At 39.0% G+C, this 23,162-nt stretch overlaps 2 protein-coding genes across 2 annotated transcripts in view; one reads left to right on the plus strand and one right to left on the minus strand.

The window, feature by feature from the left end:
* The window catches only part of LOC136697847 (myosin-7-like), a 182,147-nt gene that overhangs the window by 100,653 nt on the left and 58,332 nt on the right, over positions 1–23,162 (plus strand). Inside the window, exon 25 of the mRNA XM_066673137.1 lies at positions 6,981–7,126. Within this exon, the coding sequence (XP_066529234.1) occupies positions 6,981–7,126 (146 nt within the window). The remainder of the gene's footprint in view (positions 1–6,980; positions 7,127–23,162) is intronic.
* On the minus strand, positions 10,207–13,674 carry LOC136697848 (uncharacterized). The gene is made up of 5 exons (XM_066673138.1): positions 13,539–13,674; positions 12,336–13,342; positions 12,056–12,211; positions 11,394–11,489; positions 10,207–10,736 (listed from the first exon to the last, which is right to left on the minus strand). The coding sequence occupies exons 2-5, from the start codon at positions 12,507–12,509 to the stop codon at positions 10,413–10,415; spliced, it is 750 nt and encodes a 249-aa protein (XP_066529235.1). The 5' UTR covers positions 12,510–13,342; positions 13,539–13,674; the 3' UTR covers positions 10,207–10,412.

Consider the following 23,162-nt stretch of genomic DNA (forward strand, 5'->3'; position numbering starts at 1 on the left):
TTTCTTCAGGTGAGGTTGGAGCCTTCTTGCAGTGAGTATGATGTACCCATGCCCTTCGTCCTGCCATTTTCATGGCCGTGTGGGTCACTAAGAGCACCTGGTGTGGTCCAGTCCACTTGGGTTGGTTCCACCTTCGTCTGTGGCGGTCTCGTATCAGCATCCAGTCACCTGGCTTGTGGTCATGGAAGGGCTTGTCGGCTGGTTTCTTAGGTATGGGTAGAAATGTCTCGAGACGCAATACATTGTGAGAGAGAGGGTCAAGCAACTGATTATCAAGTGGAGGTGGACCTAACCCCGTGTTGGGAGGCCTGCCATACACTATCTCAAAGGCACTAAGACCAGATCTTTTCTGTGGTCTGGTTCTGCTTTGCCAGAGGACCAGAGGGAGACACTTAACCTAATTAAGGCCTGTTTGTTGTGTCATTTTGCAAGACCATTTTTAATGGTTCCATTAACCCTTTCTACTGCCCCAGCATCGGTGGGGTGGTGGCATGTCTATTTCTAGGTACTTAGTTAGACTAATTAGGCCTGTATGTACAAATGGAGTGTCATTATCACTCAAGATGCATTGTGGCAGGTCCCATCTGGGGATTATTTCTCTGAGGAATGTTTTGGCTACTGCCTCGCCATCTTGAATACCTGTGGGGAAAGCTTCAACCCATTTACTGAACATGCATACACAGACCAGGAGACACTGCTTCCCTTCTGCTGGTGTTAGCTCCACAAAATCAATCTGCCAATGGAATGGCTCTGTCGTTGAGGGGTGACCTACAGGTTGTTGCGACAGGGGTTGTTTGTGCCTGTGTGTGTTTTGTGCACACGTGAGGCATGTTGAACAAAACTTTTGAATGAGTGTAGAGAGTCTGGGTGCATACCAATGCCTGGGTATCATAGTTTATCATTCCATCCTTTTACTCATGCGATATCTCCCATGAGCAATAGCAATTAACCCTTTTATGTATGTTTCTGGGTGACATGGTCTGTTCGTTACAGTGTGTACCCATACATTATTTTGCTTAATGCACCCTGGCAATGGATTGAATAGCCTGCAGAGTGGGTTTCTCTTGATCTGTTACAGGAAGTTGTGTGGCGGCGACCGGAGCTGTGAAAGCTGTGTATTTAGCTACATGAGTTTATAATTATCCCATGCCATGTCAGGTTTCTTGGGGTTCCACACGCATGCATATCTAATAAATGTGATATAGATTTATTAATCAAAATGTGATATATTGATTTCTCAGTTATCACATGTTCTGAAATATGTTAAATCATTTCTTGTATTAAACAAATTGGTTGGCTCAAATCAATAATGACTCAATTCATATCAATAACCGGTAACCATTAATCAAACTGGGGATAAAATGAATCTCATTATTAATAATAATTTTAAATCTCAAATATTTAGAATAAAAGTCAATCAAACCATCACCAAACTCAACAAATTCGATGATAATTAATGAATCAATTTCAACAAGTTGAAATTTGAAACAAAGTATCATAAACTTAAATTAAACTAATGTAAGGTTCAAGTGAATCAAATTGTCACCTCAAAGAATCAACTCAGTGATTCAATCTGAATCAAACCAATGACTCAAATGTAAGCTTCAAGTGAATCAAATTGTCACCTCAATGAATCAACTGTTATTCAATCTGAATCAAACCAATGACTCAACCGAATCACCTTATCAAATGAATCCCGCTTTTTTGTAGCGCAGTGGCCTCTACGCGGCAAAATAGGGGATTTTTAATATTTTTATTTATATAGACATGTTTGCATACAGTCTATATAAATATATCTATACGTCATGCTAAATGCATATATATATTTACACCAGAGCTCTGGGGGATTCCATTCAGACTTAGGTAATCCCTTGAAATCACATATTTCAGATCAGCCAATCTACACATAGAATAGAAGCATTTTTATATATTTTTTTCCTAATAAATATTTTGCATGGTCTGTCAATAAAATCCCTTTTATTTATTATTTTTTATCATTAGTTTCTATAATATTATCTGATCTGCAGATTTATAGCAATTATGTAGTCAGGCAGATAACTTAAGTTTTGAGAAGAAGAGAGTACTTCCCTTTTCACTGTGTCAGTGGGTCCCATCTCAGCGTGTCCTGCCTCTTCGCCGTCCATCACTTCTCACAGTGTGCTGTTTCTGGCTTTTCTTCCTCCTGAGCATATTGCTCCGGGCAGTCTCTGACAAAATGTCCCTGTTTGCCACAATTGTAGCACCGATTCACCCATGTATCTCTCTGAAACACGTTTGGCTGGAAAGCTGGCCCATTGCCTGCAAATCCTCATCCTCTGCTTTGCCCTCGACCCCTCCCTTGTCCTCCTCTTCTGCCTCCTTTACGTGAAACGTTGGTGGGGGGGTCGCAACTTGCTTGTACCATCGTACTAACAGGGGTTCTTCTGGGCCAGCCACTTCTACCATGGGGAAAGAGCTGTTTGGGTTCTGGAGCATGGCTATCACCTGTCCTTGGTTGGTCGGGCTTCCGGAGGGCAGGGGAATTGGTCTCCCCCTTCAGTTCCGCCTGAAGTTTTGGTTCGGGTTCGGGTGGAGACAGGTGGAGAGTGAAAGCCGATTCCCTCCTGCTCTCTGTCCAACACTTCGATTTCCCACTGCAGATTGACATAAGGCCTGGTGCTCCGGTGGGTGGAGGTGGTGGTTGCACTGCCACTTGCTCAGGTACTGCTGCGGCTTCGTTGTTCTCTGGTGCGGTTCTTTTCGGCGGGGCGGCATCGAGGTCAGGATCAGCTGGAAAAGGGACACACTGAGACACTGGTTTAGTTTTGCCCCCTTCCCTTTTTTTTTTTTTTTTTTTTTTTTTTTCAAATATTTAATCACCGCTTGTGGGCACCCCACAGGTAATTTTTTCTTTTCTTTTGCACAGTGTTTAATCACCACTCGTGGGCACCTCACGGGTGGTTGTTTCACCCTGTCCTTGATCTTATTTAAATATTTCACACTGAGGTTCCCAGTAGTCAGGAATCCGAAATATCTTATCCGCAATGGGACATATGTTACACTATCAGTGCCACAAACCTGGCTCATCTGACTAAAAAGAGCCGCAGTGTGAATCTTATAATTATAATAATATATATATAGTATAATTTTATATAATTTTTGTTAACTGGGATCCCATCTTGCTCTCTTACTTGATTTAGTGACTCAGAGAAATTTAGCCCCAACAACAACGTCTCACCTCCTTTTACCTACTTAACACTATTAGCACTCCTTCCCACGGTCCGGACCTATACTCTGGAGACACGTCTATCAACAGAGACCTCGCTATGAGCAGGCTACCCTTTTCCTTTTGTTACCCTAGTGATACGTCTACCACTAGGGGCCTCGCTATGAACAGGCTAGTCTTTTACTCCAGTGATAATAATTTTTATTACTAGAGGCCTCGCTATGAGCAGGCTACTCTTTTACTCCGGTGATATATTTTACCACCAGAGGCCTCGCTATGACAAGGCTAGTCATCACACGTTACACTGTCATGTAACTAAACTTCATCCCAGGATGGAGTGTTTAAAAGGAGGTGGAGGGGAAGTTTAAACTATAATTACTCTCAAATAATTAGACCGTCACTCACCACCAATGTTTGTAGATGAGGCTTGGATTGTTAGCGGAGGGATGATCAGTCATACGTACCCCCGCAGTACTAATTTTGTTTCTTCCCTGCCTTTAGATCCAGTCTCTGCTGGAGAGCGTCCTTGGTCCGTGTTCACTGCTCCTCTCTCTGCCACAATCTGTTGCTCATCCTGCCGACTACGCCAAATTGTGGTGGAAAATTATGACAGATAATAAGACAACTGAATCTCTGAGTCGGCATCAAGTGAGACAGCAATTTATTAACGTGAGAGAGGAACGCCGCACGCAACGCTGTTTACACCTCTCTGCTGACCATTTCTCGATCAGCGTCTTTTATACCTGGAAAACCCTTTGAAGTTCACCATCTGTTAGCTCTTTTACATTTCCATCATCTTTCAATGTATCCTGTTCCCAAAACTCAGAGTTTCCCATCATTTGTGTTCCACTTTCTCCTGTATTTCTAACACCTTTCCAGACATGCCCTGTGCCTCCCCCTCTACCTCTTTGGTCTGGAGACAAAGGGAGTTGATTGAAGGGAAGGTGTCGATATGTTATTCGAAACACACACACACACACACATAAGTCTGCTGTCTCACACAGAGGATTAAGAATAAAACAATTTCAGTTTACACAAGCATGCATGGTCATTGCTGATTAAAATATCTCTATTGATTATGAATCATTTCTATAAACAAATTTCCATCACAATCTCCTCAAACAGATTTTAAATTCAGAGACTTTTATTCTGGAAAACAAACTAATACAAATATTACCAACAACTATGAGAGATATAATAATGAGTATGCCTGATATAAAATGATTATGCTAAAATTGTTGACACTGTGCTGGATTAAAATTATTTACTAATCTTATTTATAAAGGATAACAAAATAACCTAACAAAGGGAAAAATGTAAATTGGACTGTGAATGGAAAAGTACTAAAATGTGGTATTTTGTCTAAAACTCTGTTTAATCACCAGTGGTCTGCCCAGAAAACAGTTATATATACTGTTATATAACAGTATAGTGGACCTCCAACTTTGCTCACAGTGGGCCAACAGTGGTCCCCCGTCTCCTTGCTATCAGGGATATACCTACTAGTAAAACGCTTATATTTGCTTTGTACTACCAGGCTTGGTTTTTCCGTTCCACCTTAAATAGGGGAATTTACGAGGCTTTTCAAACACAATTCTTACTCCTTAATTTGTTTAAAACACACACAACGGAGAAACACATAATTCTGCATCAATTTCTTTAAAATAAACAATGGTATTTACATTTTCCATCATGTTATTATTCACCTTCTTCGTATAAAACACACAAAACACAGTCCTAACACCTTTCAAACATCGCTATGCCTCACTTTTTTATATATGTAACCTGGTTGAATTTCAAAGGTGTTTTAAAATATATAAGTTTTAAAGGAAATTCTAGAAAGTTCATGTTAGTTGGTGTAACAGCTAATGTGCTCACACATCTTATTTTTCACTAATTTCTGTCGAGATATCTTTATTTTTTGTCTGTGCTAGGCGATTGGATGTTGCCTGTCAATTAAGAGTCTGGGAGTGGGCGGAGCTAAGAGCTGTGGGGACTGGGGAGAGCAAGAGAGGACCACGCTGATTCAGCCGCCAAAATGTGGCTAATGGACAGTTAGACCACTCGTGGGACATTTTTAAGCAGGGGATAAGGACACGGTTCGTTTTTTCCCCACAGAACCCAGTGACTTAGCTACACAGAGCTAGAGCTGCCGAACTGGAAGCTGTATTTAACTGCTCGGACTTTTCACCACTCCATGGACATCGGATTTTCCCTTTGCTGCTCTTGAACTAGTTTCTACATCTTCCTACTAACACCAGAGATCCAGAAATTTCCCTAGAGAGGTCATGAGTACTGAGCGCGCACCAACTAGAGTTTTGTGTGAAGTGAAGTGGCTGTTGATGTTTTGAGCCTCACTGTACACAAGCCACGATTCAGGCCTGCGACGTTTTGTCCGTTTACATTTGCTGCGTGTGTGTGTGTGCGCGCGCGCATGTGTGGGCCCACTTGTTAGATGGGTAACAATTCATGTGTACTTGTTCAGAGCCGTGAACTTGGTTTAGAGGTTTTATACCACTGTTAAATAGTACATTGTATGAATATACAATACCTTTTGATATTGGGACAATATATGGGACACTATTCATTCAAATGCATATTTACTTTTCTATTTAAAACTCTGTTATCCACATCTAATTAATATTATGTTCAGAGTAAAATTTGATAGAGCTAAAAATGTTTTTTTGTGGCTTTGGTGTTCTCATTTGACTAATCTACTATATATATTTATATTTTGAAACATTCCTCCTTTTTGATTTATGTATGTTTAGTATTAACTGAAATTTATTGGGGGTGGGGGGGCTCTACCTTTATTTCATAGGTAGTTAGGCAGAATGTTACATATAAAACACACACAACTTATGGCGTTTACTCCTTTTAATCTGTTGATAGGCGTCTGCACTTCTGTATTTTTTTCTGAAATTATTTTTTGTTACTTGTTCTGAAGGAATTTTTTTTTTTTTTGACATTTTATGGCTCAGTTCCATAGTGTCACTGCTTGTAAACTGCCCCTACATTTCAAACACAGGGCCAGTTACCTCTCATTTTACTACAGCTCTGGTCATGGACATTTATAGAAGGGCAGTGGGGCTTTTTGGGTCTGGTAAAAAGATATTATTAACTATGTTTACTTGGTAATTTCATGTCTGTGAGACACTGTTTTTAGACCTGGCCAGACAGTGGACTGTAAAATGACTTAACAGAAGGCAGGATGGCAGGCAGGACCTCGGAGGGTGGGATCATAGGAGCTCCTCACTGGACTGGGCACTTCTCAAGGAGAATATACTGCTTTAGCAATGCTGTTTTAGCTTTGACAGTTTCCTTAATCTATGAACACATCCCTGGACATTTTATGACTAAATTCAGTAAATATCCTACAGATTGCTCCTTTAAGGTGCCAAAAACACCTAAAAATGGCAACTTTGGGCTCCCAACAAGGCACATTTGTCTAATGGTTGGGCCTATAATAAGAAGATTACAAATTCAATTACAAAGGATTCCTCATCCATTTAACACAACACTGGTTTGGCCTCATTTGTCTCAGAGGAAGCACATGCTTGTGTAACCACCCTGCTGAGGCACATGGCACTTCATATAACCATGTGAGAATGAATAATATCTGGATAAAAAAAAATACAGCAAAAATATCTTGGGGAAAACAAGCAATAAAATAAAACTATGAAATGGCAGGGATATATAACAATAAACTTTTTCAAAATATGCTAAAAAGAAATAATGAAATTCTGAGAGGCATGGTCTGTGTTTGATCTTCCAGTTGGAGTGTTCCTTAGAGCAGGAGAAGAAGATTCGCATGGATCTGGAACGGGCCAAAAGGAAACTTGAGGGAGATCTTAAGCTTTCTCTGGAGTCAGTGATGGACTTGGAGAATGATAAACAGCAACTGGAAGAGAAAATGAAGAAGTAAGCCTTTATTTAATTATATTTATATTATATTATATATAATAATAATAATAAGATTAACAACAACAGTAATTTGGCTCTAACACACCAAATTAACTAGAGATGGAAAGTGCATGAATAAACTTTGAATTTGGCTTGTTACATATTGCCAGTGATGGACAGCAACAAAGTAAATGTAATTTACTAATGTACTAACATAATGTACTGTTTTTCATGTATCTGTACTTTACTGAAGTATTTCCATTTTGGATGGCATTTACTTTAATTCCACTACATTTCAAAGTCAAATATCTTACTTTTTACTCCACTACATTATGAAAATCTGCCAGCGGGAGTTTTTGTCCTATAAACATACTAAACATACCCCCAGAAACCTTAAAAGTCTACTTTTCAAATATATGGAGGTTGAAAAAAGTTTACTTTTACTTGGTTGTAATAGAACAATAAGTAACAAGAGGCACGCCTCTCTCTGAGATTCAGACCACGACCCTTGATGGCCCACCCATTCATATTCATATGATAATAGTATGATAATTATCTTTGATAGTGTGGAGGGGAGGAACACACCCTGGAGGGGGTGCCAGTCTTTCACAGAGACACACACACACACACACACACACACACACACAACTATGGACACCTTTGAGTCTCCAATCCACCTACCAATGTGTGTTTTTTGGACTGTGAGAGGAAACCGGAGCACCCGGAGGAAACCTACATGGACACCGAGAGGAGCACGCCAAGCTCCTCACAGACAGTCACCCGGAGCGGGTTGTGACCCCACAACATCCAGGTCCCTGGAACTGTGTGACTGTGACACTACCTGCTGCACCACCGTGCCGTCCCACTATATATCGGCACCTTTGAATGTAGGTTTTTTGGAAGTCCATGTTTAGAGTTAATTTAAACAGAATACAGATGAATGATATACAGACATCTCACACATTATTGTTGCTGGGTTTGTGCTCAATATTAGCATGTGTAGCTTTTTGGGAACAAACTTTTTTTAGTAGGTGAAATTTGTTAAAATATCAAGGCATGTCAAGTCACCTCAGACTCCAATGGGTTAAGAATAAAAAGAAGAAACACCTTTATTGATCCCGTTAGGGAAATTGCTTCTCTGCATTTTACCCATCTGTGGCAGTGAAAACACAAATATACACTAGTGAGCAATCGTTCACACACACTAAGGGCAGTGAATACAGGCACAACCAGAGCAGGGGGTTGCCAACTCCTCAGCCCACAGGGCACTTGCTTGAATTTATTTATTTATTTTATTATTATTTTTTTTTTTTGCTCCGCCACCACCCCCTCTCTTCAGAGGACTATTCGGATGTTATTCTTTATTTATGTATTCTTATTAATGTATTCTTATTGAGAACATGTACACACACTGCTGAGCAATGTTTCCATTTGAGCCCAGCTCATAAACCCCTGGCTAATTTCTCTCCCATTGATCCAGCCTTTATATCAGAGCTTATAGTTAATTCCAACACTTGTACCTGTCTCCTCGATGCTGCTCCTACCCCACTTCTTAAAAAAATATTCTGCCATCATATCCAGCCCCATTTCCCGTCTCATTAATATGTCTCTTGCCTCAGGTCATGTCCCCATAGGCCTTAAAACATCTGCGATCAACACCCATTCTCACCCTTTTTACCTAAGCTGTTAGAAAGGGTGGTGGCCATTCAGTTAGAGTCATTCCTGATGGGCAATAATCTTTTTGAGCCTTTTCAGTCTGGCTTCCGCACAAAACACAGTACTGAGACAGCACTTTTGCGGGTTTTAAATGATACCCTCATCGCTACTGATTCTGGTGCACTCAGTATCCTTCTTCTCTTATATTTGAGTGCAGCATTCAACACTGTTAATCACAGCATACTCATCTCCCGTCTCTCAGTTATTGGCATAACTGACACAGCACTTTCCTGGTTCATCTCTTACTTTACCAATAGATCTCATTTTGTTGCTCTTGGTACACACAGATCTTCTGCTAGTACTGTTACGCAAAGTGTTCCCCAAGGTTCAGTCCTAGGCCCTATACTATTCATCATATACATGGTGCCACTTGGTCAGATCATCAACAGCCATGGTCTTAATTTTCATTGTTATGCAGACAATACTCAAATATACATGAGCACCAAAAATACCTCCACTCTGCCCTTATTTCCTGCGTTCAGGATCTGAGACGCTGGTTGCACACCAACCTTTTGAAACTCAACACAGAAAAAAAACTCAAGTCTTGCTCGCTGGACCCAAGTCCAATTTATCAAAAATTTCTGATATCACACTTAACTTGATGGTGTGGCTGTAAAAACCTCTCCAGTTGTTCGCAATGTAGGTGTACTTCTTGACCCCTCTCTGTCCTTCAAACTTCATATTAAGGCCCTAACCAAAACATCCTTTTTCCATCTACGTACTATTGCTCGCCTTCATTCCACAATGTAAAAAGAGAATAGTTGAACCAACTTAATTGAATTGCTTCAATTGGTAACAAGTAATTCAATTAAGTTTATCCAACTTAATTTTTTAAGGTTTTTTAACTTGAAAATTGTAAGTCAGTCTTACTCAATTTATTTAATTTATTTCAAATAAGAATTTTAAATCCCTCTTACTTAAACTTTTTAGTTGACTTTCTATAAAATTAAGTTGTTCCAACTTAAACTACACTACTCCAAATTACATTATCACTCACATTATACTTAAAATACAACTTACATTTAAATAATTTTAAAAGTGTTTTTAGCATGTTATTTTAGTTTTGCAAATAGGAGTAAAATACCTTTACGCTACTCAGAAATTCAACTTGGTTAAAATAATATATCTACATTGCACAAAAGGAACATTTAAAAATTTTATTGTGAAAACATCACAAACTTAGTTTTTCACAAAATCTTTAAACAAAATCAACAGTACATTAAACATATGAATGAAATGAACTGCTCATTACCCCCCCCCACCCGTGTTTTGTCCACACAAAACCAAAGAGATAAATCATATAACTTTATAAAATATCAACAAAAAAGACCTCCCAAAAAGATAATGCTCATCAAAACCTCATCAGTAAACACCCTGCAGAAATGCCAGTCACAATTGTTATCCATTAAACTCTGTATTACTTGTAGCTTTAATATGCCCCAAATATGTAATATGTAATAATAGTAATATGTCCCAAAAGAACTTCAAAAAGTCCAGTTTGAGGTTAAGCTTCCAAAACATGGTGCTCTTCTGTTCAAACAAAGGACACAGAAGATAATTTGTCCTGTTGCACAATATGCCAATGTCTTTACTGTGAGGTCTGAAGTCTTCCAAACAAATTCTGAACTTTGGGAGACATCTTGTGCTCCTCAAGTTTCATGAAGATTTTTTGGAACACTTCAAATGTGAAGCGCAGAGCCTTTGGATAAGCCAGGTTAAGGGCATATATCAAACCCAGAAGCAGGGCACATGCTGAGGCAACTGAAGTAAGGTCATGCAACACCTCCACTCCCTCTATGACGATGCCAATGTCTTCTGGGGGTTCTTTCAATCCCTCTCCCTCCTTCTGAATCACAAACACTGCCATGGTGAGTTGTTTGAGTTCCATCTGGGCATCATCTCCGCTGCTGTCCTGGAGTGAGGTAAACAATATGTTAAAACATGAAAATTGTAACTAATCTCTCAGCACAGAATTTGGAAAATAAAAGCCTTGTAAATGCAAGCATCAAGTATAACATGTACAGCTTGTGAACATAAGAGAATGGTTTGCGGCATTCGAAACATCTTTGATAAATTTTCCAAGTTCGAAGTTGCATTACAAATTGAATAAATCAGTGATTTGTTATGTTTTTAAAACGATAATGGTTGTATATAGCTTTATATATGTTCTGTAATATAGCAGGCAGAATACTGATCCAGCCAATGGTCATCTTAGGGTGGATCTCAACACAAAATACATATTTGTGTTGCTTGTCAGATATTTTGGAGCTGGTATCAAAATAGCATGACTCTAAAACATATATTCTTATTATCTTGTTTGACATTTTAATGAACAGGAAATGAAGTTAAGAGAATGCCCTATGCTGAACAGCAAAGCAAACAATGTCTGGATTTAAGCAGGACACAGCCATGTTACATTTACAATTCTGACACCAAATTTGCACCGTGTTCAAACAGATGTTCACATTTAGAAAAGCCAGCCCATAAATAATTTAAGAAGGTAAAATCAATTTGCCTGAATGGGATAAAAGGCAGCTTTAAACCTTTAAAATAAATAAGCAAAACTTACATAGTATTCCTTAATAAGGTCTTTTGCATCCTTATGAGGTCCAAAGGTTATGAGCCCTTTCAGAACACATTCCCTTCGAATCCCAATGTCTTCAACCTGGAGAAAAGTTATCGTTATCAATATTTCATATCTCTGAAGACAATCATGATGCAACAGTAATATATTTGGGCTGTTCACAATTACGCAAATTACACCTCTGCCACATTTTATCCTTCAAGTCTCAATTTGTGAAACTAGACTGTTTTGTTAAGGCTTTTTCTTAGCACATTCTACCAGACATAGTGAATATCATTTGCCATTAAAGAGATATCTTACAGCATAGAATTGATCCAACTTTAAAATTTAAAAAGCTTAAAATTGAAAAAACAAAAGCTCAAAAAATTTAGTTAAATTGCACCAGTTTCTGGCAAGTTTGATATTTATATTTTATTGAATTCATGAATGAACCACAATACAGACTTACTATAACTACTAAATGCAGCAGAATTATACAAGACAGGCAAACTTGCTTTTCTTCAAATGATATCAGCTTTGCACAAAAAGTGTATCAAGTATTGATACTTAAGACAAAGAATCTGAAAATAACTCATGACTTTACATTCTTTGTTTTAAATGGAAAAAAGTAAATGGCCAAAACGTAGTTCCCTCAATGATATCCATACCTCTTCATAAATTCTCAGGATGCCAGCCATTTTTGCACGAGTTGCTCCTCCTTTGGCCTGGATGACTTTAATCAGCTGACTTAAGTGCCTGTCCAACTGAGCCAAGAAAGTCTGCTCAAGGGGAAGGGCCATTAGCCTCTGGAACTCTGCATTAATCTGAGAAACACAAAATAAAACTTACTTAGTACATTCAAAAAAATGATTTAAAGTAAATACTGAGAAATAATTCCCAAAGTCTAAGTAAAAACCCTTCACATTTCATTTCAATCTGCATTACTACCTCTTTCTGTTTGAACAGAGCAGGCCATCTGTCCTTGAAATCCTCTATGCCCGGTTCTTCATTCACCACCTCCTGACGCCTGTAGGCAAAGGTACGATCCATTTTGTCCGCAATGACCCTTTCATTGTTCCTCTTTTTGATCGCTGTCAAGAGTTCAATTCTCTCTTTTTCCATACTTTCTTGGGTTTCTCCCAGTGGAAAGGATGGATAAAAGTTGGCTTCAGCTCGTCTTGGCCTCTTTATTTTTGCAGCGGGAAAAACAGAACTACTAGCTTTGGTTTTAAGTGAGTTCACAGACAACTCTGGACATCCTTGTGACTTAGAGTCCTGTAGTTTCCCATTTTGTACTTCAGACTTTGCTTCCAACCGTAGCAACCATTGAATGAACTGGGCTCTTTTAAACAGGGATGTTTCTTAACCAAGGCCTCTGCAACTACACAGAACTGTGCATCCTCTGGGTAGGCTCTGTATCTGTAGATCTCTTCTACTAATCTATTTAGGATGTCAGTCTTCATTCGCGAGGTGACTGTCAACATTTTGTTGTTTGCTTGATACTCAGAATTCCCCTTCTCTAGCTGGAGTTCAGTGTCATAGGAAAACATGAGAATGGGAAAGTTGGCTGGCCATTGTGTTCGCAATGACAAGGATTCAGAGGAGGAGAAGATTATAGTGTCATTTGAAGCTAAAGAACTGCTGTCGTCAGAGCAAACTGTAGAAGACGGAGCTGTTTCAATGACAACAAAAGGTTGAATGGCTTCTTCTTGAATCACCTTGACTGTTCCCAAGTCCTCAAGGTCAGAAGTTGAGCTGAGGTTAAAGAAGTCATTACCAAAATCTTTGTCCATATATTGGAGCCTGATCTTGGTCTTTAAACTAAAGGTATCCTTCACCTTGCTGAGAAGCTCATCCAGAGAGCCTGGTATGCCATTTGGAAGTGTCAGTTTTTCAGTGTTGCTCTCTCCTAGAATCACCTTCAGTCTTGCAGGTTTTGAACTTGCCATGGCAATCTATGAAAAGGGCACAAACACAGTTAAGCAATGTTGGTTGCTATTAAAAGTCTTAACAAAATATTTTATAAACATTTGCCTTTAGAGGGCAAAAAAATAAAGGTGGATATTAAAATATTACAGTATTTCAGGTTCAGCCATAAAAAAATAAAAATCTGTTTTACTATTCATTTAATTTTTTGTACAATTAACTCACCCTTTAAACATGGATATATCTTTTCACAGTAACAAGACGCATCCCACTAATTTTGTAGTCTACCAGCGGGTACACATCCGTTAGGTCTTGTAACTCAACCAGTTTCAGTTCTTTGTCTGATGATGTTTTGAGATCGTAAGATCTGTAATGCTCAACATACCACCCCTCAAGTTTTCTGACCAGAAAGAATAACTGGTTTGCCAGGATCACCATTTGGATGATTTCAATGAATTCTGGTAATCCTTCCAATGAACCATGTATCAAGATCATCCCGCATCTGTACTTCAGTCCATTAAATGTTGCACTTTTAGTCATACACACCGTGGCCAAATTTGAAACCTTCTGTTTGAGAGCATTTACAATTCCCTTGTCAAGAACATCAGTTGTTACTGTGGAAAAATTTGTAACTCCCAGAAGAGGTTTAGGAAAACAACATAAATGCAAATTATGTGCCATCTGATACTGGTGTCTCTCTGCAAGGGAATAGAGGACATTTTTAAAGCACTTGATATTTCGTGCAACTTTTTTAAAAAAGCTATGCTTAGCTTCAAAGCGCATGGACCATAAGGCTACTAAAGGCCCAAATTGGCAAATTAAGTGCGGATAATGTTCCAAGAAATGGTGTTTTGGTTTAAGGTCACAATTAGGAAAAACCTCCTGGAATTGTGTTCTGTGCTCCAAGATCTTAAAATCAAGGTAGGCAATCGAGTCCTCTGTGTGAATGGGACAGACCACAAGATCAGCAATGTCCCTTAAGTCTGTTAAGATCTGCCAAGCTGGCTCCTCATGTTGCACTTTGTGTCCAATCAACAATGGTAAAAATCTGATCAAACGCCAATTCTCATGTGCATTACCCCCAACACTTTTTTTGGCTTCAAAATTAAGAGCAATTGGATGAGGACGATTAGTTTTATCAGTCCCCTTAAAGTTGAAAGATGCTATTGTGTCATTCAGTGACACCAATGTGAAATACTTTTTCTTAATCAAAACACCCAGGCACAAAGCTAATTCAAAAGGAACAACTCCTTCAAAAAGGTCATGTACAATGTCTGGAGGAAGACCTGTGGTAATATCAAAATACAACAAACGTGATAAAATGGAAGCCGATTTCACACCCTGATAACTTGGCAATTCACGTTCCTCAAGAATTTTTAAGTGATCTGCATGAATGCTTTTCGTTCTCAGGGTAAATGCACCACTTCTAACCTCTGTAGTTTGAATGTCTGTTTTAACTGCCAGACAAAACCTACATATGTATGACCCTGTGAAGTTTTCTACAAAGCCACCAATACTGTGGGCAGCAAGATTATCTGCAACCACGCACTGAACTGTGCCTTTTACAGCTCTCCCAAACTTTGACACAAAGACCCCTTCTTGTTCCAAAATCACAAGCTCATTAAGTAAAGGTTCTAAAACCGAATCATAACCATAGCACTTCAAGTCATTGGTTTTAATTAAAGCAGCCAAGTAAATGGAAGACAAGTTAGAATTACACCCCTGTGGCAAATTACCAAGAATCCAGTATATGCCACAAATTTTATGCTTCTGTTTAGATGTACCAAGAGGATTGCATATTTCAAAATCATCAATATACAAAATTAATGTAATGCTCTCCTCCTTACACAAAAGCTTATTTTCACTGAAAAATGACCCGTCACAGAACAACCTATATGTATGAACACTACTTCTTTGTAGTAGTTTATTCACACTATTTAAATTATCAGTCTGATCCAAGATGGCCTCACAATCAAGAACTTGCTGCAAAGACTTTAGGATTGATACATACTGGAATGACTTATTATTTTTTTTTATCAAGAATATATTCTTCTGGTTCTACCACTTTAAAATGTCTTTTATAGAATTGTTTTCGTCTCCAAGCACTAGAAAGGGAGCCATTATCTCCTATTGCTTTTTTTTACAGGGTTTGTTTCACAGAGGGCATTGGCAAGTTTTTCAACAACTGACTGGTCAAACTGGCAATGATGATCATATAGTATTTGGGTTATAGTTCTGCATGTAGCTGGCAGGGACAAAGAACCAATAGATCATCATATCTATTATCAAATAGTTCATCAATAGCTGCATTTGACACAAGAAAACTGGTTTCTAACTTCAGAAGAACTGATGCAAGTTTAAGTTCAATATCTCTCTCTAGGTTTTCAGAATCATTCTTGTTAAGTGTGTGATCTGGATCTTCTACAGTACTTTCCTGATCAAAAATATCACTACCAGCACTAGCACAAAATTCTTCACCACAGTCTAATTGTTTTTGTTCGGTAATCCCAGTCTTAAATGCATTGCTAGTGCCGTAATGTTTTCTGTATTTATGACTTTTGTAGTTCTCGTAAATATTTGTTTGATAAACACAGTCCTGAAACACACACGTGACAGTTTCTTTGTTCTTGAGATGTTGAAATATATGTTGAAAAAAATCTCTCTCAGTGGAAAGTTGATTAGAATCACAAATGGGGCATTTGAATCTGGTTAAGTCTTTGGTAACTGTTTGTTTCACTGGATGATTTCTTGATAAATGGCTCAGTAAAGCATTCCAGGTCTTGAATCTACATGCGCAACTTAAATATGTGCATGGATATGAATAGCCCCGTCCATAATGCCTATGGTTTAGTTTGTAGTGCTTGAGCAATTCAGATCTTCTGGAAAACACACTCCTGCAGTCTTTGCATCTCCACATGAAGTGCAACACTAGAAGGACAAGAGAGAAACTTTGTTACCTATATGTTGCCAAGAAGGCAAGGAAGATTAAACAAATATGGAGGCACAGTCACTTTTGACTTCCTAGCCAAATGCAATACTTGACATGTTTGTTTTACTGCTTGGTAAAATATAGAATCAAAATGCATTTTTTACCATTACTATTTTTATTATGTTTTTACTGAAAGCATTCTCTATATTAAAACAATGTCATGTTGTTAATATTGAAAGTAATTTTTTAATGTACATATACATATTTCTTAAATTGTCCTTCTCAGTTGCACACTCCTTAGGATGGCAGTAAGCTTTTTTAATTACTCCACAGTATTTTTAGTTTGTAATTTTGCCCTGGCTGTATAGTATGTTACTCTTAACTCTGTGTGTGTGCATATATACATGCACATACGTATGTGTGGCTTTCTGCTGTGGCACTGGAATTTTCCCACTAAGGGACAATATTTCCATTCTTATTTTGTGTCTGTTCACTCTCAGAAATTACAATAGCTTCAGATATTGGAGAAAAAAAAACAAAAGCTTATTTGACTATAATCAATTCTCCACTGCTTAATCAAGGGTGGGGTTGCAAGGGCAGCTCTCCCCAGCCACCTCCCTGGGCTTCCAGGAGGCATCCTAATCAGATGCCTGAGCCACCTCAGCTGGCTTCACTGGATGTGGAGGAGCAACAGCTCTCCTCTCAGCCTCTCCTAAATGACTGAGCTTCTGACCCCATCTCTGAGGGAGAGCCCATCAACCCTTTGGAGGAAATTCATTTCATCTTGTTCTGTCACCACCCACTTATTATTCCTTTTAGTGTAAACTGCCTACAATTATGCCATGTATAGAGCCCATTATTTGAATTAGTTTAGACCACGTATTTCATATCATCAATATAGTATATTCACTTTTCATATTAATTTTGTATTTAATGTTTTTTTTTCTAAATTAGAAACTTTATGATATTAAGCAATTCCTTTTCTGAAGCAAATTTGGCTCACCTTATATGGTTTGATCTTGGTTCGAGGCCTGGAAAGAGAAGTGGGGTAGACAAGTTATTACAACATTACCTACAAAAATATATATTTCTTTTTTTCTTTTGCTTTTTAAAAAGAAATGACAGCTGGTGTGTTATTAGCGATATCAGGGTATCCACAGTATTCTTGACTTCGTACCTTTACCCATAATTCATAGCGGAAGCCGGTCGTTTAATTCTGCTTGCGCTGTTGTTTACATTTGCAGGGCTACGCACTTGTCGTTCATTTAAACATTTTGAGGCAGCAGTTTCTTTTACCTGGCATAATGGTATTGCAAAGACGTTTTAAAAAGCAGCGAGGATAATTCAGTAACAGTGGAAGCCATGCATTGTTAAAGCTTTGTGTAGGCTGTATGCTATAGTGTCACACTATAAATAAAACAACGTAAAATAAAATAAGAGGCTGTACATTAAAGGAAAACTTCAAACAAGGAAAATATACAGTGATAGGATGTGCAATTGCGTAATATAATTTTGAGGAAAATGAACAAATATACCGAATAAAATAATTTGAAAAAATGTCCTGACCGAAGTTGTGACAACCAACAACTTCACAAGTTGAACCCGAGCTCATTTTGCATCTAATATAGCCGCCAGTTACAGCAAGAGGTAACCGAATTTTGTCATTAACTCTGTCACTGATTTTGGGAAGCTGGAAGTATGAAACCATTAGGTGGAAGTAGCAGTCTGTCATAGCAGCCTACGTACACGCTTACAGAAATCTGTGGATTAGGCATTTTATATCATGTCGCCAGTAAGCAGCATGAGAAAAGTGGAAAAAAAATGTCTTCACTGGCTGCAGCTCACAGTGATTAGCACAGTGGAGTTGCAGCATATTAAATTAGTTTTGCATGGGACAACCACACCTCCGTAATTTCAATTTAAGCTTACCCATAAATAAACGACTTGTCCACAGTGGTTAATGCTACAAAGAGAAGTCGCAGGAATGCGCAGTCCTCTGAATAAGCACGTTAGGCCAATATTAAATTTTCACCTGAACCTGACCAGAACATCTGAAGTTCGAATCAAATATAATGTTTGTCACTACATACACGACTTTCAGCTTTGAGCTCTTTGAGTTTTTTAGGGTAAAACTAAATGTACACACACAATAAACGTTCAGTCTAACCATGTTAAAACATTTTAAGATTTGAACCCCGCCGAACAGCGTGTCTAATTACAACTAGCAAATATATTAAGAGCAAATAGCTAACGATACTTCAACATTAAACACAGTCTGTTTCAAATTTAAGGTTTATTAAATGTTTGGTTATGGTAGGTAGCATACTTACTGCTTTATCCGAGTCACGTCGACCGTTGGTGTTCAAAAGAAAAGGCGGACGCACCTGTTGTCATAAGCAGAGATCTGCCTCATGCAAAGCTTACGTAATGACGTCAGACGTAAAGCTGCATTAAACTTAATTGTTTCACGTAGTCTCAAAGTAAAAAGTTCTTTTGAGATAAAATGTGTGACTTTTAATTTAATTGAAGTCATGAAAGTATGTTGTAGTAACTAAAGCATAAATAATTAAGTGAGGTTAATGTAAATAAGTCTATAATAGGAACTACTGCCCAAATACACTTTTTAGAGTGCATGCGTTCTGTTAAGGGTGCTGAAATTGTGGTCCATGCTTTCATTTCCTCCCGTTTAGACTACTGTAAATCTCTCCTCATTGGCCTTCCTTCTATGACCATACTCTCCCTTCAGTGTGTTCAGAACTCTGCTGCTCGGGTTCTCTCTTATTCTAAAAAATCAGCTCATATCACCCTTGTTCCTCATCAGCTCCACTGGTTACCTGTCTCACTCCGTATTCAGTTTAAATTTCTCCTGCTCACATACACAGCTCTGCACGGTCTGGCGCCAGCCTACCTTTTTGAAATTTTAAACTCCTACTGTCCTACAAGATCACTGAGGTCTTCTGAGAGCTGTCTTTTGTCAGTACCAAAATTTAAATTAGTTACCGCTGGTGGTAGATCATTCAGCGTGATGGCACCCAAGCTCTGGAATTCATTACCACAAAGTCTTCGTCTCTGCAGGCATAAGTGTATTCCCTCTTTTTTTGCTCCCTCCTCTTTGTGTAAAGCGACTTTGGGTATTAGAAATGCACTATGTAAATCTAACTTATTATTATTATTATTATAAGCAAACAGACCACAATTGTATGTGTGTATTTGCTATAGCATACATGGAGTTTTGCTGAATTGGGTATTGGATCTTAAGTTAATAAGATGGAGGTGGTTTCTTTTGTTGTTTGGTATTGATGTGGCTCCTATTAAACATAATTCTGGGGAAAGAAGGGTATATATATTTATATTCTTAAGTTATTGATCATTTTTCCCAGAAGCGTTGTATGGGTGTGCAGTGCCACATGGACTGGATGTGATTATCTGTGGTGTTCTCGGTGCAGTATGAACAGATTTCAGAATTGGTAAATCTCATTTTTTTTTCTTTTGCCTGGTGTAGTGTGTTCTGTGAATGACTTTATATTGTATGAGTTGTAGATTAGTTTTTGTGATTATATAGAAGGCATTTTTATATTTATATTTTTATGTTTTTTTTTTTTTTTTTTGTCCAGTATTCAGCACTAGGAATAGGTCTATTTTCCATGGTTTAGTTGGAAATGTTATTTTGGGGTCAGGTTTTGGTATTCATTTGTATATTTTAGATAGTAGTTTGTTGGAGAGGATATACTGATAAAATCAGAAATTGCAGGAGGTAGCTCTAATGTGTTTTCAATTATTTTAATTTTGGAGTTTAGTAGTAATTTTAATTGGTGGGGTTCAATGTAATGATTACTTCCTGTAAAGAAATTCCATGTAAGGTATGGGAATGAAACCAGGGTGTTATTGTGGAATAGATGTTTAAGATGTGTGATGCCTTTATTCCTCAATAAAGTGAAGTTATTGTTGTCAGGGTCGTTCCAGATGGGTGTATTCATGCACAACGAAAGAGTGGAGTTTGTGCTTTTGTGAAGATTCCACCAAGCTGTCAAAGTTGTTGCTACTTATGAATTTTTGAAGCAGGCGTGTTTGAGTATATGGCTCATAAATGGAAGATTAGCTATCTTGATATCTTTGCATAAGGTTTGTTCGATATCAATCCATGTGCTGTCAGAGTGATTAGGTGTAATCCATTTTAGTATATATTGCTCTTGAGTTGCAAGAAAGTATTTGTACAACTTTGGGGCTTCTAAGCCCTCATTTTTGTTCTGTAAAGTGGTAAACTTAATTCTGGGAGGTTCCACTGGGAGCACTGAAAATAAGTGATTTTGGGCAATATGGACATTTTAATTTTGGTTATTCTACCTGTCAGAGGGATGGGAAGAATTGCCCAGTGTTGAAGATCTTCACACATCATTTTCAGAAGGGGGTTATAATTGATACCGAGTAAGCTGGGGAGAACATGCAGATATGTGATAAAATTAGTGTTCAGTGGAATAATGTGTCTGAGTTGGAGTGTTATATAGGTTTGTGTTTACTCCTTTCCCAAAGAATAGTGGATTTGGTCCGATTAATGGTGTAATCTGAGATTTTAGAGTAATATTCAATAGTTTGAATTGTTTCTTTTATTGACAGAGATGGGTTTTGTAAGAAAAGTAAGATGTCAGCTGCATATAAACTAATTTTATGTTGGCTGTGTGATGTCTGTTTTTACTTTTATATTCACATTCTGACATATTGCTACAGCTAACAATTCCATGAAAGTGCCTCTGTAAAAGGTGAAATTACCTCATTCATGGTTGCAGTGGCCATGGGTGAGGTGTATAGGATCTTGATCCATTGTATAAATGATTCCACGAAACCAAATATGTGTAATGTGGTAAATAAGAATTTCCAAGCTTTTTCTGCACCAGGAGTTATGGTTGCTGTTGGTAATTCCTGTTTGGTTGCATATTGGACTATGTTAGATAGCCTATGCATGAGAGTGGGGGAATGTCTGCTTTTGATGAAATTTGTTTCTTCAGGGAGGATTAGATATGGGATTACTGTTTGTAGTCTATTGTATAATGTCTTGCTTATAATTTTTGTGTCTGTAATGATAAGTGAGAGAGGTCGATAACTAGAGGGTATGGTTTGGTCTTTACTGGGTTTGTGGTGGAGGGAAATTGTAGCCGTATTCAAATCGGTTTGATATATTGTTTGATTTCTTTTATTAATTTATTAAAGAGTGATGATAAACCATCTGGACCTGCTGCTTTATTGTTGGGAATTTGATTTAATGCTTTGTGGAATTCTTCTAATAAAATTGGTTCCTCTAGTGTCTGTTTTTGTATTTCTGTTAATGTAGCTAGGATCATGTTTTTGAGAAAACTACTGAAGTCTTCCAATTTAAAGTCATGATCTGATAAATACAGATTTATAAAGAAACTTTGAAATGTGTTATTGATGTCGACGGGGTTCTGTACTGCCTTTCCCATTGGGTCATCAATTACGTTGCTTTTCTGCTCAGCTCTCTCTTCACCACAATGGACCGGTACAGAGTCCGCATTTCTGCTGATGCTGCACCGATCCGCCTGTCAATCTCCTGCTCCATATTTCCCTCACTCGTGAACAAGACCCAGAGGTATTTAAACTCCTCCACTTGAGGCAGGATCTCACTTCCAACCTGGGGAGAGCACTCCACCCTTTTCCGACTGAGTACCATGGGCTCAGATTTGGAGGTGCTGACCCTCATTCCTATCACTTCACACTCGGCTGCAAACTGGTCCAGCAAGAGCTGGAGGTCCCAGCTCGATGAAGCCAACAAGACCACATCATCCACAGAAAGCAGACATGGAATCCTGAGACTACCAAACCGGACACCTTCCGCCACTTGGCTACGCCGAGAAATTCTGTCCATTAAAATTATGAACAGAACCAGTGAAAACGGGTAGCCCTGTCTGGAAACCACTTGGACTTACTGCCAGCCATACGAACCAGACTCCTACTCCGTTTATACAGGGACTGGATGGCTCATAGCAAAGAGCCCAGTACCCCATACTCCTGGAGCACCCCCCACAGAATATCTCGAGGGACACGGTCGAATGCGTTCTCCAGATTCACAAAACAAATGTAGACTGGTTGAGTAAACTCCCATGCACACTCCAGGATCCTAGTGAGGGTAAATAGCTGGTCCTGTGTTCCATGGCTGGGGCGGAATCCACATTGTTCCTCCTGGATCTGAGGTTCAACTGTCAGTCGGACTCTTTCTACAGTACCCCCGCATAGACCTTACCGGGGAGGTTGAGGAGTGTGATCCCCTATAGTTGGAACACACCCTCTGATCCCACTTCGAAAAAAAGGGGAACCACCACCCCAGTCTGCCTGACCAGAGGCACTGCCCGCGATGTTACAAAGGTGTGTCTGCCAGGACAGCTCCATAACATCCAGAGCCTTGAGGAACCCAGGGTTCCTCTGCCAAACGTTCCCAGTAAACCCTCAACACACGTTTAGGCCTGCCAGGTCTGTCCGGCATCCTCCCCTGCCATCTGATCCAACTCACCACCAGGTGGTGATCAGTTGACAGCTCAGCTTCACCCGAGTGTCCAGAACATACGGCCGCAGGTCCGATGATATGACTATAAAGTCGATCATCGAAATGTGGCATAGGGTATCCTGATGCCAGGTGTACTTGTGGACACCCTTATGCTCGAACATGGTGTTCGTAATGGATAAACTGTGATGGGCACTGAAATCCAATAACTGAACAGGCCTCCCAAGAAGGCCTGGTACTCTGAACTGCTGTTCGGTACATAAGCACAAACAACTGTCAGAGCCCTTTCCCCAACCCGAAGATGCAAGGAAATTACATCTCGTCCACTGGGGTAAACCCCAACGTACAGGTGCTAAGCCAGAGGCCTATGCGTAAGCCCACTCCTGCCTGATGCCTCTCACCCTGGGCA

Source organism: Hoplias malabaricus, chromosome 5, assembly GCF_029633855.1.
Source record: "Hoplias malabaricus isolate fHopMal1 chromosome 5, fHopMal1.hap1, whole genome shotgun sequence".
In the NCBI taxonomy this organism is placed as follows: domain Eukaryota; kingdom Metazoa; phylum Chordata; class Actinopteri; order Characiformes; family Erythrinidae; genus Hoplias; species Hoplias malabaricus.